Below are 15,738 nucleotides of genomic sequence, written 5' to 3' on the forward strand. Positions count from 1 at the left end.
ACACTACAGCTCCACCAAATCCTCCCTCTCCTTACCTCCTTCCTCTTCCCCCTCCTCCTCTCCCTCCTTATTCTCCTCCTCTCCCCCCTTCTTATCCTCCTCCCCCTTATCCTCCTCCTTATCCCTTATAATAGGAGGTATATTAGACTATAAGTACTATTAGCATACGCTACGCCGGCGAAATACCTACGCTACAACACGTACTAAAGCGCGTATTACGTTAAGAATCCCTTTAAGGGTCCGACGGATGCCCTATAATTCCTATACTTAGAGTAGGGGAAAGTCTTCGCCCTTTAGGCGCTGGCGGAGACCGTACTTAGCGCCGGTGCGCACTAAGGCCTTAATATCTTTTGTAAAGGATTTCTAGGCGGCGGCGACGCGAGTGTTAATGTTAGCCGTGTCTCCGCCAGTAACCTAGCGGCGCTTAGCCCTATTAATAAGGGTAAGTAGCTTATTTAGGCGGCTATGGAAGGACTTAGGGACCTAGTTTTATTAGCTATCGGAACCTAAACTAACGAATATGGACTTACTACTTGGTACGACTTATTTAGTCGTCGGTAGTAACCGTAATTGCGGTTGGCCTGCTTGCCGTAGGTAGCCCGCCTAGCGGTAGCCACGCGCTTAGCGTAGTAGAGGTAGATAGGTTTAAGCAAGGCTAGGGGAGCACCTTGCGAACGACGGGGGAGCTTAGACGGCGTCTAGTAGGATTAGTAATAGCTATAAGCTAGTGTGGAGAATGCTGACGGAAGGTCCGCCAGCAGGCGAACTGGCAGCTTAACGCTTGCGATTTATGGTTAATTAGAAGTCGTGGAGACGGCGAGGCGTAGGCTAAAGGAATGGAGGAAAATCTAGTGTCCTACCTTGGGGGGAACTCCTACCTTTATAGGTCTCTACGGAGCCCTAGCGTCTTATTATGTTATTATATTATTGTCCTATTACCCTATTGTCTTATTATATTATTATTTAATTGTCCTATTGTCCCATTGTCCTATTATATTGCATAATACTATATATTTTCTTATTTAGTAAAGGATAATAGTAATACTCCTATTGTATAATAGCGCCGGCTAAGGACAGCCGCTTAAGAAGGGGGGGCAATTGTTAGGCTATACGGAGGACGGCCTAGAAAGAAATTTCCCCTTCCTATTTGGAAAAAGCGCGGTTTTAGTGCTAAGACCCCACCAAAATATACCAAATTTTTGACTTCGAGCTTTATAAAAGCAACTCTACACTAACTTTTTTATAGAATCTCCTCACTTAAACGCTTATAATATCCTCTACATACCTTCTACTGTTTTCCCTACTGTTTTTAAGCCCAAAATGCCTTACTACGGCCTTATAACGAGGGCGCAGGCCATAATAATAAAGGCTTTAGGTATACCCCTAAAACTAATCACTTAAGTTACTGGGATTAGCGGTAGGCACATCGGTAACCTAGTAAAAAAGGTAGTAGAGAATGGCTGGAATGTAAATTGGGTTCTCCTTAATGACTACCTTAAGGATAAGCCCCGCATAGGGCGTACTAAAAAGATTACCCCAGATATTAAGCAGAGAGTCGTTAATGCCGTTATATGCGATTATTACGGGCGTAAAAAAAGTAGTAAAAAAATCGCACGCGAAATAGGTATCTCTGCGGCGTCCGTTTAAATTATACTTAAAAAGTACGGCTTCCGTAAAATAAAGCTAATAAGGAAGCCTAGATTAACTGCAGCTATAAAGAACGAACGATATAGATTTGCACTGGCTCATCGTTATTAGACGTTGGAAGATTGGAAGGTTATAATTTGGTTGGATAAGACGAGTGTCGTTTTGGGCCACCGTCGAGGGGGCTATTAAGTATGGCGACAATTAAATAAGGCCTGCGTACGTAGCTGCGTACGAGAGCGGTGAAAGGGGTACTCCGAGTTTATGTTTTGGGGTTACTTTATATACGACTTTAAAGGCCCTTGCTATATTTGGAAGCCCTAAATAAAAAAGGAATTTAATGAATTAAAAGCTATTATTAAGATCTGGAATTAAGCTCTAGAGCCAGAGGTATATAAGGCCTGGAAGAAGAATTAAGCTGCTAAAAGGAGCCTATACGAACTACGCTATAAGAGGCGAATGGGCGGCGCTTCTGCTAAATGGAAGTTTACGACGTTGTACGGAGCTTTAACTCGATTAGATGGAGGTGGAATTAACTAGTGGCGATATTTAACGAATATTTTGATACTAAAGCTCCTTCCGTTTGCCTAAAGTCTTATATGCTTAAATCCTAATACGATTATATAGGAAGACAAGGCTACTGCTTATATTGCAAAGATTTACTAAACCTACTTTGACGCTTGCGAGATTTAGCGTCTTCTTTAGCTAGGTAATTCGCCTGATCTAAATATAATTGAGCCCTACTGGGGCTACCTAAAACGGATTACTATAAAAAGAGGCCTACTTACCTCCCGCGTAGCTGCAGAGAAGGCTTGGCTTAGAGCTTAGCAAGATCTTAAGTAGTGGCGAATTTAGCAGTGGATTAAGAGGATACCTTGCCATATTAAGAAGATTATAGAACTTAAAGGAGGTAACGATTATAGAGAGGGAGTAGATGAAAAGCAGCGAATCCGGAAGCAGCTCCGTGAGGAAGCTAATTGTAAGCTCTTTACGACCGTTAAGGTGCTTGAAATAGGCTATGAGATATTGCGTAATTACTGTAGTCTACCTGACGCCTATCTATAATTCTTCCTACCTACGCAGAGCCGTGAGGAAATTGAGGAGATTACTAAGGAAGAGTGGTAAAAATTAGCTAATTTGGTTGTTCCAAATCGACGTCAAAATACTTAAGGCTCTGGCTTAATTGTAGATCGACAGCTCTATAACCAGAGACCCCAAAGAAACGATCGTAATTAGGTAATTGAACGGGTAGAGAGCCAGGTAGAGAGCTAGGTAGAGAGCCAAGAATAATAGAGGCAATTAAGGCCTCGAAAACCTCGAAAGCCTGTAGAATATAAGGTGTGGTGGAACGAGGTCAATCAGGTAAATGCTAGATACTAAAACACCACGTTTTGGAAGCTATATAGACAATATACTGGTATTAAAAGCTTCAATCAAGCTGATTGAGTTGATTTTGGTGGGGTCTTGGCACTAAAACCGCGCTTTTCCCAAATAGGAAGGGGAAATTTTTTTCTGGGCCGTCCTCCGTAGAGACGCACCTGCCGTAACCGGCTTAGCGCCAGCGAGGCGCTGGCGAGGCGCCTATAAAACATAGTCGCCCTATATTAGAGAACAGCAGAATTTAGTTCTATAGTTCTACTTTATTAAGAACCGGATACTTATTGTATTCCGTTACTATTATTACATTACTATATACCCTAAGGACCTTGGCGTCCTAATAAAGCTAAAGATAGCCAATATTAAATAGTATTAGAGTGCCGTAGGCTCCCTTATATACGCTATACTAGGAACCTACCCTAATATCGCCTACGCTGTCTTAGTTATTGGCCAATTTGCTATAAAACCTACGTAAGTATATAAGGCTATAGTAACTCAAATCTTCTAATACCTCCGGAAAATGGTTAACTATGTGCTTGTCTTTAAGGGCCCACTAATAGTACTATCTGGCTATAGTGATTCTAATTGGGCAGGAGATTATAATACTTAAAAATTAACTTTAGGCTACGTTTTTAATATAGGAAGTGCAGTAATTAGCTAGTCCTTAAAACTATAGTTAATTATTGTACTATTATTATATAAGGCCGAATATATTAGCTAGACAAACGCTATAAAAGAAGCTATTTGGCTATAATAACTACTTAATAAAATATAACCTAAAGCAGCGAACAAAGCGCAAGCGATAATTATATACTGCGATAATTAAGGCGCTATTGCACTTGCGAAGAACCCTTAATTTCACGCCTAAACTAAGCATATTGATATATAATATTATTTTATATAAGATAAGATTAGTAAAGGAGCTGTAGAGCTTTAGTATATTGGGATAGAGAATTAGGTAGCTGATGGCTTGACAAAGCTATTAGACAAGATTAAGTTTAAAAGATTTAAAAAGGTAATTGGGCTAAAATAGGCATAAGAAGACACGGCAGGTAAGGCTTTTCCCTCCTAAGTAGGGGGGTTTTTATTGCCTAGAGATGCTAAGATATAATCTAGTTTATGTTTTTCAGCTAACGATACACTGCGACTTTCCCTAAGATGTAACGGGTTTTTTGGACATATTAGAACTATTAACTTTATTTATATAACTGCTACTAGAGAGCAATGACTAGACTAGCTCGCATTCCTAAATAGAAGTGTTAAATTTATTAGTACTGCAAGCCCCTAATTAAGACTGGGTATATAGTTATTGATCCCCTCCTATATTCTAAAAAATAATAATCAACCAATTAAAGCACTAAAAATGACAGAAAGTGTAAGAGATTTGTTGCTATTAGAGGAGTGGTGTCCCTTATCCTCTAGCGCAATAACTATGCTAGTAGGTCTGAGCTAAAAATGGATATTACAACTTACAAGTCATTTAGTTTTGATGTCAACTCTCTTAACATTGCCGCTTTAATGCCGCTTAATATAGTTAGGCTTTAATACCTTTAGGTATTATAGGAAACTAAAGCTGGGCATAGGGAGCTAAATAAAAACCTATACTATAGTATATAGGCTAACTTAAGGCGTGCTTAGGATGCTTAGGCTATTGCCTAAAATGCTTATACTATAGGCTAGGATAGCTTAGGCTGTGCTTAGGCTCTGCTTAGGCATACTTATCCTTGGCTTATACTAAAGCTACTACTACCTATATCTGGAGACTAAAACGGAACTAGTAAAGGAAAAAATTAATCTTAAGTCTTTAGATATTCTCTAACGTATTTAACTATGCCTAGAAGAGAAGCTAATAAAACTAGAAATAGTGCGGAATTAGTAACTTCTTAATTAACGTTATATACAGTCCCCCTAATAGGTCTATAATAACTAAGGCCTATCTTTAAATGTATAAAATATTTTTAGAGGAAACGTAAGAGGTAATATGTTAGATAGTATATGTAATATATTAATAAGAGGGAAAACACCCTTAGGTCCCTATACTAAGACTTAGTTCCTTTACGCGGGAGGAAGTATCTAAATGCCTATCTTGCCCTATCTGCCTTTTAAACTATTGGCCCTACTTAATATAGATTACTATACTAGTTATCAACTCCACTCCTAGCTCCTTTATAATTTTCTTAAAGTATACTTTATTTCTCTTACTCCTAGCTCCTCTATTTTATATATATATATATATATACACGCTGCTAGCGGTCCCCCTACTTGCAGTATAATCCAGTCCTATATAACCTCCCACCCTAAAGAAGCAGTAGGACAACTAAAAGATACTAAGTGTTTTATCCTAGGGCCCCAACCTAAGCCCCTTATTTCCCGCTTAGAAGGATATAAAGGAAGACAAAACGCCACGCGCGGCAAGTTTAGGCTGTTAGATAGTAGCTTAAAATGCGTGTAGATAAGAGGCTTATTATAGGGTCCTCGCCTACAAAGTATATACGGTTTGGTTGCCGCGTACTAGCGTTTACTATATAATAGTAAAGTAGTTTAGAAGAAGGAGAGAGTAGTACTATACATATGCGAGTTAAGTGCGAGTTAAGTGCTAGCTATAGTAGTTATAAGCGTGTCAGTTACCGTGTAATAAAGTTGGCCTTTACTAGGAAGGTTAGAGTATTGCGGGTTTATTACTATAGCTTAAAGATAATTTAGATATATAGGTGATAATAGTAGTGTTACAAAGGGTCGCCAGTCCTTCCCTTATAAGAGTTTTCACTATCTCACTATAGTGAAAATTCTTTACAGCACCCTATTACCACACTATATAATATCTCTACGTTAGCTTTAGTAGCTTATTAACACGGCCTAGATAGAATATTAATAAGTTTCTATTAGGTTCCTAGGCTCCACCGTATAGGGTATAGAGGCCGATTTCGTGGAGCCCTAGTGCGGAACTATGCTTTGCGGTTATAGCTGTAGTAAGAGGTAAGTCTGTAGTAGCTCAAACTGCCTTAACCGGGTCACTAATCTCAACTGTCTTATAATATTCGGCACTTACCTATTATTTGGTGGTATTTTGTATAAACGCCAGTTTTATCCCGTTATTATTACTTATATAAACGCATAACTATAGTCGTTAGTCTTATGAGTATTATTCTCCCTACGGCTTTTAAGAACTGGTCTTAAAATAAGCTAATAGGCAAAGTCTAATATTAAGAGAAACTGTTGTTAATTAAGCTATAAATAGCTAAAGCAGTCCTCTTGCAGTTTCTTATAAAGCTACTATTATGCTTCTCCTTAAATTTATAAGCTATATATAGTTCTTTTATTACACATATATAGACCTAAAGGAGAAAGGATTAATTCTAAGCTTAGAATTAGGGCTAATAGCTTTAGGCCTTCTACCAGCGCTTGTAACGGAACCTTGTAGCAAGAACTACGATGGGCTTATTATTAGGCTAGGTGTATAGGAAATACAAAGATAAAAGTCAACAAGTAATAATAACTAGTAGAGTAGTTGCCCAATAGATTAACTCCAATTGTATTCTAAGAATTACTATAAGGAAGGAACTATCTAGGTAGGGACTAAGGGTCCTTAAATACATAACCGTACTCCTATAAAATCCTTCTTATATATAATATACGTATGCTCTATCTACTCTATCGCAAATTATATAAATTATATAGATTATACAGATTACATTATATGACCATAGTTATTATTCCTCGTCATATAGTTCTACCGGCTCCGTCCTGGACCATGCTTATATTAACTAACTAGCTTCTTCCGTCTCTTCTCTAAGTAGTTATAACATTATACTTAAAGCGTCCGTAACACCATCTCCCTCCTCTTTATCTTCGTCCTTAAAGATTTAAAACATCTCTAAGTTATTTACTAGAGGTATAATATCCGTCTAATTAATTTGGTTAACATTATTACTTATTATACCTAAAGCAATTTCTTCTTCCTTAACTGCTCGTCGTGCTCGCACTGTCGCTGCGATATTATCTCTTAGTGAGATTATACTATCTCTGTGTTCTCGCTGTTTAAAAGAGGGATTAGTTTATATTGCGTTAGTAAACCCATCTTCGCAACAACCGTTCTCTTACTTAGAGTACACTAAAGCGAATATTCGTTCGTCCTATAACGTTCGCTTTATCTCTAATACTAAATATACGCGACCTATTACTCTTAATAGTTGTCTGGTTCCCTAATTAATTTATCTTAGGGTCTTATATTTAATCTACTGCTACGCGGCTAGATAATAAACTGTCTGTTGCTCTAGCGGAATTATACCGTTCTTATAACGTAGAATAGGAGGCTGCCAATGCTTAGCAACGGGCTTTTAAGTCTTATCTTACGGCGTCCGCTTGGTTAATCCGTCTTAAGAAGGTTTATAAGAAGGTACGTTTTAAGGAATAGAAACTTATAGAATAAGGCCTATAGGAACTTAGTAATAAAAGAACGGATTCTCCTCTAATAGAGAAGGAAATAGATCTAAGTAGCTCGGCAACTACTCTTCTTAGGTCCCCCTTAGGTAATTTATTCTTTAGCGATCCTTTTTTATTAATACTGCCTGACCTAATCTCTTCCAATACTTCTATACCTTTCCTATAGCGTTCTTTAAATTCTCTAGTGGCTCCTAGGTAGTCTTAATGTAGCCTATTTACTTAACCTTATACTATATTTCGTCGTTAATGTCCTTATAATTAACGATCTTCAAAACTTGCTATTTATCTTCTTTTTGTCCTCTATACGTGTCTGCTTTATAGACCGGTGGCTTAACATTCCCGTATACTAGCTTTAGCATTACGATGTGCTATATAGGGTAGATCTTCATTTTAGCTGGTAGGTTTAACTTAAACGTGACCGGTGAAATCCTCTGCGTAATTTTAAAAGGTCCTAGTCTAACGTAGTCCAACTTCTTACTTGGTCGTCGACTCTTGAAAATTTTGTATAGTAGCTATACTTTATCTCCCTCCTTAAGATCTAGTCCCTTAGATCTCTTAGCGTTATAGTACTTTTTTATTCTCTTTTATACTCTCTTCGCTGATTCTATAAGGTCTACATGAAGATTTATTAACGTCTTTATCCTTTCTTTAGCTATGCTACTCGTTTTCTTCACTTATCTTAGTAATAATGATATTCTTAGCTTATATCTATAATTTGCCTTAAATGGTGATATGCCTATTCCTTCTTAAGGTGTTATATTGTATGCAAACTATATAACTAGTAATAGCGATACCTAATTATTCTATGCATAATTGATATAATGCCTTAGATACTATTCTAGCGTCTAATTTAATCTTTCCATTTAACCGTCTGTCTATAGATAATATGCGGTAGAAGTTGCTGCTTAAACTCCTTACTCCACTAAGAATACCTCCTAGAATGCTGCTATAAATCTTAGATCTCTGTCCAATATAATCTTATTTAGTGCTCTATGTCTTATAAACACTTCTTTAACATAGATTTTAGCGACATCTTCCGCTGAGATTTCTTCTGTATATGCTATAAAGTATCCCCACTTTATAAGCTTGTCTACTATTACTAAGATCGCGTTATAATCTTATCCGGTAATAGGATCTCTTAATTTTAGCAACTTAATAATAAAGTCCCACGATATAACCTCCTATGGTCTCTTTAGTATTTTAATAGGTTATAGCCCTTTATATAGCTTATGCCTCGTTAGTTTATTCCTTTAGTAATTTAGACACTCTCTAGTAACCCTTTTAGCTATCCTCTAGATTTTATTAATAATGTATTCCTTCTAGAGTCTTAACACTAAGCCTATAGCTCTATTATGTCCTTAAGTTAGTCCCTTATAGAAGTCTTCCACGAACTACTCTACTATACTTCTTAGGATGTACTTCGCTTCTTGGTTTTCATATATATCCGACTATGGATCTTCTAGCTATGCTTCTAGAATTCTTTATACCTAAAAGCTTTCTAGTATTTTATAGACTTTTTTTAGTTCCTTATCTTCTCAAGTTGCTATAATTTTTAGATAATTATACCTAATTAACCCGTCTATATCTTTCCGCAGTAAAGCCCCTAATGGCTTCTTATTGCTTTATAGTTTAGCTTTACGGCTTAGAGCGTCTGCCTACGTATTATCTATACCCTTAGTATACTAAATCTTAAAATAGTATTCTGTAAGTATCTCTACCTATCTAACCTATCTTTAGTTAAGTTCCTTTGTTATTAGGAATCCTATTAGGTTCTTATAATCCGTCTTAACTATAAATAGTTTCTCTATGCCTTATAAGAATGCTCTCTATTTCTTTAATGCTGTAACTATACCTAATAACTCCTTATTATAGATGTTATAGTTTAACTCTAGTGGTGTTATCTTCCGACTATAGTATGCTACTAGGTGCTATCTATTTTAATGTTTTTACATAAAGCACGCCCCTAATATATAGTCTGATATATTTGTTTCTACAACCGTCTCTAGTCCTAGTTAATAGATCTTAAGAACTGGCCCCTAGATAAACAACTCTTTGACTTTTTTAAAGAGTTCTCTCTATTTCTCTCCCCATGCCTATAGTTCTTCTTTCTTTATTAATCGCATAAACGGCTTAATATCCTTTAACCATTATGCTATAAACCTTCTACAGTAATTGCAAAACCCTAGGAACGATTTTAACTGCGTAACGTTCTCTAGTTCTTGCCAATTCACTATAGCCTTAATCTTCTTTAGATCTATACTAAGTTAGCCTAGTTTAATAATAAATCCGACGAAATTAGTCTTCCTTATAAAGAACTCGTATTTCTTAATTACTACTAGTATCTATTCTTCTTATAGTCTCTTTAAAACCCATTTAACGTATTCCCCATGTTCTTCCTTACTTATTAAGTAGATAATAATATTATTAAGATATACTATAATAAATTTATCTAAGTGTTCTCCTAATACATTGTTAATACGCTTCTAGAACGTTGCTAGTGCGTTTATAAGCCTAAATTATATAACTAATAGTTTATACAGTCCTTCCTTTAACCTAAAGGCTACCCTCTATTTATTGCCTTTCTTAATTCTAATCTAATAGTATACCCATCTCAGATCTATCTTCGTAAAAATTTGCGCATTGCCTATCCTATCTTAGATTTCGCTAATTAAGGGTAAAGGATACCTATCCTTTTTAGTAATACTATTTAACTATCTATAGTCAATATATAGCCTTAGTTTGCTATTCTTCTTTAGTACAAACAGTACTAGATAACCCGCTAATAACTGCAATAGTCTAATATATCCCTTTCATAGATTTTCCTAGATAAACTCTTTTAATGCTCTACCCTCTTCTTTAGTAAGCTTATAGATTAGAAAGAATCTTAGACTTATTCCTAGTTCTAATTCTATCTTATAGTCCTATACTGCATACTTTAACAGCTTTTCATTTTCCGGTAACTATAGTTTCTTGCCATACTTATAGTATCTCTTTAGTATATAACTTAATCCCTTTTCTATTTCTTCGTAAGTCGCTCCTACTTAGTACTATACTAACTTAGCTTATTATCGCATCTTACGGCGTTAAGTATCTTTAATATTAACCTAACCTATAATCTAATTAATCCTTAGATTATATTCCTATAACTAAGGCATACCTAATACTGCCTTATCCCGTCCTAATAGTAGGATATTAAAAGACATCTCGATTTATCTTCCTTTAATAGTTATTTAAATAGGTCCTATTTTAAGATTAATAATCCCTCCTCCGTAGGCTATTAGATCTCCTAAAATCGTAACTAATAGGTAAGATTCCTCCTTTTATCTATAAGATAATCCTATTCTTTTAACTGCTACTAGCAAGATATAGTTCCTTATTACTCCACTATCTATTAATGCCTTAAACTGTTAATCTTACTATTTAACTTATAAATTTAGGTATCGTCCTTAAATTCCTTTAAGGGTCTAAGGCTCTACTACTAGCTCCCTTTAGTTCCGTAGGCCTCTACTTTTCCTAACTATTAGCTGCTTAATCTTTATACACTTGGCTTACTCTTTAGCCAATGCCTAGTTCGCTTTTTGTCTTTAATATGCCATAAATATATATTTTCTAGGCATTCCCACCACTATTATCCATCTAAGCATTCTTCCGTAAGGAATCTTCCTAGTTAAAGTACTAAACTCCCTTCCTCTTAAACCTCTACTAGATACTATCTATGCATAAACTTGGCATTCCTGTACTGTCGCTTATCTATTATCCAGTATATCCTTACAGGGTATTTCCAATTCTTTTCCTTCGGATTCTTATACATTTCGTATATATCGTCCACGCATACAATCCATAATAACGTATAGTGTGCTAGGTGCTTTAGGTTAACTCTTGACTTATCTTTATCTTTAAGTTTAAACCTTTATTATGCTAATCTAAACGTTACGACTTTATTTATAGGTACTAAGATACGTCTCTCGCTTCTCTAGTCCTCTAAACATTCCTCTAGATCCTTTAACGTTATAATTAAGGCTCCTTTAATATACGTTATAGCCTTTTCTATAATTGGGTGGTCCTAGATAACTTTCTTATCCAACCATATATAGAAATCTTCCTACTTGTCGTTATACCTTTGCCTATACCACTTTTAGTACAACTACTAGAGTGTATATAGCTTATCTATAAGGAAGTATCTTCTTATTACTACGTCATAACAGCCTTTTATATATCGTTCTTTGAACCTAGTTAGGATTCCTAAATCCTCTTTATTTTCTAGTTCGGTAAGCCACTTAGCTCTTAGTATACCTATTCTCGGCCTATTAGTAATTCTTCGTACTAGTACTCTATCCTTCATACGTCCTAATATACTAGATCTCTTATTTAGTTTCTATTCTTACTATGCAATAATTCTTTACCCGAACTCTTCTATAGTTTCTTTTAGTTTACGCCTTATGCTTAGATCCTCAAAGTCTTTATACTTCTTAATCTTAGTATTAACTTTTCAATCTTTAGTCCGAACAACGTATTCTACTAGTAAGTCCTCTAGGTTTATATATTCGTCTCCTAGTCTAATTACTATTTATGCCGCAGATTCTCTAATCTATAAAGAAGCTCCTTGCCTCTTACTTATAGGTGTCTTAATTTATACTCTAAATTCTTAGTCTTTTAGATTCTTCGATCCTAAGCTTCATCGGCAAAATATGGTACCCTTTCAATGGCCTCAATGGTTGGTGGTTGACGCAATTGGCGCGCAGTTGAGGTCATTTGGCAACTCGACCGACTAGCCTATGTCGTGTTTTTTTGACACGCAGCCTGCGCGCAACCTGCGCGCAACCTGCGCGCAACCTGCCAGCAATCTGCGCATTTGGCAACCATAATTATATTTACTCTTTTATACTAATAGCATATTTTAAATAAATAAAAGCTATTTTAAAGCTATTTATAAGGCTAGCAAATAAAAATATTATTTTAGATAATTTAATATAATATAGCGATGGTTCTCTTCTACCTATCTACCTATTAACTTACCTACCTGCCTATCTACCTACCTGCCTGCATCGCGCTACCTGTCTGCATTGCCTACCTATCTGGCTTGCCCTACCTGTCTGCATTACCTACCTGTCTGCATTGCCTACCTGCCTGCCATTGCCTACCTGTCTGCATTGCCCTACCTTCTGCATCGCCTACCTATCTGCCATCGCCTACCTGTTTGCATCTGCCCTACCTGTCTATATCTGCCTACCCGTCAGCATCTGCCTACCTGTCTGCATCTGCTTGCCTGTCTGCATCTGCTTGGCCTGTCTGCATCTGCTTACCGTCTGTATCTGCTTACCTGTCTGCATCTGCCTACCCGTCAGCATCTCCCGTTGTTTATACCTACCTGTCTGGCCTACCTTGATTCGATCAATTAATCGAATCGTTATAAGTGTTCGCTGGTAGTCGTTGTCGTCTGGTTCTGGCGAGGGTCGTCTGGTTCTAGCGACGGTCGTCTAGTTCTGGGTAACGGTCGTCTGGCTCTGGGTAACGGTCGTCTGGGCTCTGGTAACGGTCGTCTGGTTCTGGCGACGGTCGGTCTAGTTTAGGCGACGGTCGTCTGGTTGGGCGACGGTCGTCTGGCTCTGGCGACGGTCGTCTGGTTTTGGCGACAGTCGTCTGACTCTGGAGACGGTCGTCTGGCTCTTAGCCGACGGTCGTCTGGTTCTTGGTAACGGTCGTCTGGGTTTCTGGGCGACGGTCGTCTGGTTTCTTAGCGACAGTTGTCTGGCTCTGGCGATAGTCGTCTGGCTCTGACGACGATTGTCTGGTTCTGGCGACGGCGTCGGTCTGGCGGACTGGCGACGGTCGTCTGTGGTTCTGGAGGTTGGCTAACGGGTCGGGTCTGGTTCTGGCGACGGTCGGTCTGGTCTCTAGCGCGATAGTCATCTAGTGTGTTTCTAGCCAACGTGGTCCTCTGGCTGGCTGCCGTTCTAGCTGCCCGCTCCCTAGGGTAGGAGAGGATGTAAGGGGGGAAGGAAGGGTAAAAAATAAGGCGGGCTACATAGGCAGAGACACGTGTAGACGCCCTATCGGGAATATAGCGGGGACCCGATGCAGATGCTTCGGTGTAGAGCCCTCCGTACGCAGAGCTTCGCGCAGAGCCTTGTGCAGAGGAGACCTCTGTACGTAGAGCTTCGTGGTAGACCTCCGTATGCAGAGCTTCGCGCAGAGCCTCGTGCAGAGCTTCCTAGTGTAGAGCCTCCGTACGCCAGAGCTTCGCACGCAGAGGAAACTACGTGCAGAGGCCTTCGTGGCAGAGCTTCGTGCAGAGCCTCCGTACGCCGAGCCTCGCGGTAGAGCCTCGTGCAGAGGCCCTCTACGTAGAAGCTTCGGTGGCAGAGCCTCCGTACGCCAGAGCATTTCGGCGTCAGAGCCTCATGCAGAGCCCTCTGTACGTATGAGCTTCGTGCGGAGCTTCGTGCAGAGCTTCGTGCAAGAGCTTTCGTGCAGAGCTTCGTGCAGAGCCTCCGATACGCAGAGCCTCGCGCAGAGCCTCGTGCAGAGGCCTCTACGTAGAGCTTCGTGCAGAGCCTCCGTACGCAGAGCCTCGCGACAGAGCTTCGTTGCAGAGGGCCTCTACGTAGAGCTTCGTGCAGGAGCCTCCGTACGCAGATCTTCGCGCAGAGCCTGGTGCAGTAGCCTCTGTACGCTAGAGCTTCGTGTAGAGCTTCGTGTAGAGCTTCGTGTAGAGGTTCGTGTAGGAGCCTTAGTGCATAGCCTCGTGTAGAGCTTCGTGTAGAGCTTCGTGTAGAGCCTTGTGCAGAGCCTCGTGTAGAGCTATACGTGTAGAGCTTCGTGGATTGTATAGCTTCGTGTACGAGCTTCGTGTACGAGCCTTGTGCAGAGCCTTGTGCAGAGCCTCTAAGTAATAAGACTATGTAAGATTATATTAGGATTGCGTAATTGGCATATAGCTTTACCTTAATTCGACATGTCAAGGTATGTACAGTTTAGCTTTTAAAGTTGTTAAATAGGTTACTTCGTGTCAAGGAATATGCAGTTAGCTTTTAAAGTTGTCAAGTTTGTTAATTGCGTATTAATGTTAGTTAAATTGCATGTTAAGTTGGTCAATTGCGTGTCAAGTTGGTCAATTGCGTGTCAAGTTGGTCAAATTGCATGTCAATTACGCGAAACGCGCCACACAAAGTCTACTTGAATCTCATCCTGCGAATATTTTCCCGATGTTGCTTCTAACTTAAGCTTAGCTCCAGCCTTAGTCCAACTAGGCTTACTTAGTGTTTTTATCTCATCTTAAGAGTCTTAAATCTCACTCATCTCGTCTTAAGAATCTTATACCTGTGGGAATCTCTGTCCTAAGCTTATTTGTATATTACTAAACTAAGCTACTGCTCTGCTCTATCGGTTTTCGTCTATTATAGGTTCTTAAGCTTACCTTATCTTATTTTAAGAATCTTGGTCATCTCTTATCTTACTATAAGAATCTTAAGCCTTTGGCCTTTTGCCTTTATTAAGTGCCGAAGTAGTTCGCTGTCCTACTTCTCTTACGTCTTATAAAGCGATAGACATCGTGTCTAGTGGGGTTTTAATCCCTACTAATGTTCCCTATTCTGTGGTGGAATTATCCTCTACCTCTATTATAACATCTTCAATAGCTGCTCGCTCCTAGTAAGCGGCCCTTATTACCTTATTATTACGAAATACTTCGCCTATATCAAAATTATTATCCTCAATATCCGATCTATAAGCTGGTTTATTAGTTCCTCTATATCTTATAGGTGCTGGCTCTTATAGCTAATAGCTTGCGCCGTACTTAGCGTCCTTATAAATTCAGTATGCGTTATTATAATAAAACGCAAAACTTCTAATTAAACATTCTTTTGTTCCTCGCAGCACATTATTGTCCCTCTGTATATATATATTGTCTACTAGTCTCATACCTTTTACTATATAGTAACTCTACCCACTTCTATAGTCTCTAACATAATAACCCTATTTTCTATAATTTATGTAAGCTCCTTCTTTAAACCATTTTTCTTATTATAAAGTCCGCCTAAATGTCTTCTGCTGTTAAGATCCCTAATTTAGCCTCTACTCCTTAGACCTTTAATTACTTAATCCTTGTCCTCTAGGTTTCCATAGTTTACTTTATCTCTTATAGGCTTCTCTAGTACCACTTAGGTCTATTGGCTCTACGCCATACTATAGTTTCTAACTTGGCTTTTATTATTACGTACTCTGCGCCTTATATAACTATGGAACTCTATCCTAACCTCTCTTAGCCTATTCCCT

General features: G+C 38.5%; 1 protein-coding gene across 1 annotated transcript; it reads left to right on the top strand.

The window, feature by feature from the left end:
* Positions 1–1,479: 1,479 nt before the first annotated feature.
* On the top strand, positions 1,480–1,647 carry K441DRAFT_562279 (uncharacterized protein; the record flags this gene model as incomplete). Its single annotated transcript, XM_067643555.1, has 1 exon — positions 1,480–1,647. A coding segment is annotated over one exon (168 nt), but the record flags the coding sequence as incomplete, so codon positions are not given.
* Positions 1,648–15,738: the final 14,091 nt, after the last annotated feature.

The sequence above is a fragment of the Cenococcum geophilum genome (genome assembly GCF_001692895.1).
Source record: "Cenococcum geophilum 1.58 unplaced genomic scaffold K441scaffold_23, whole genome shotgun sequence".
NCBI lineage: Eukaryota > Fungi > Ascomycota > Dothideomycetes > Gloniales > Gloniaceae > Cenococcum > Cenococcum geophilum.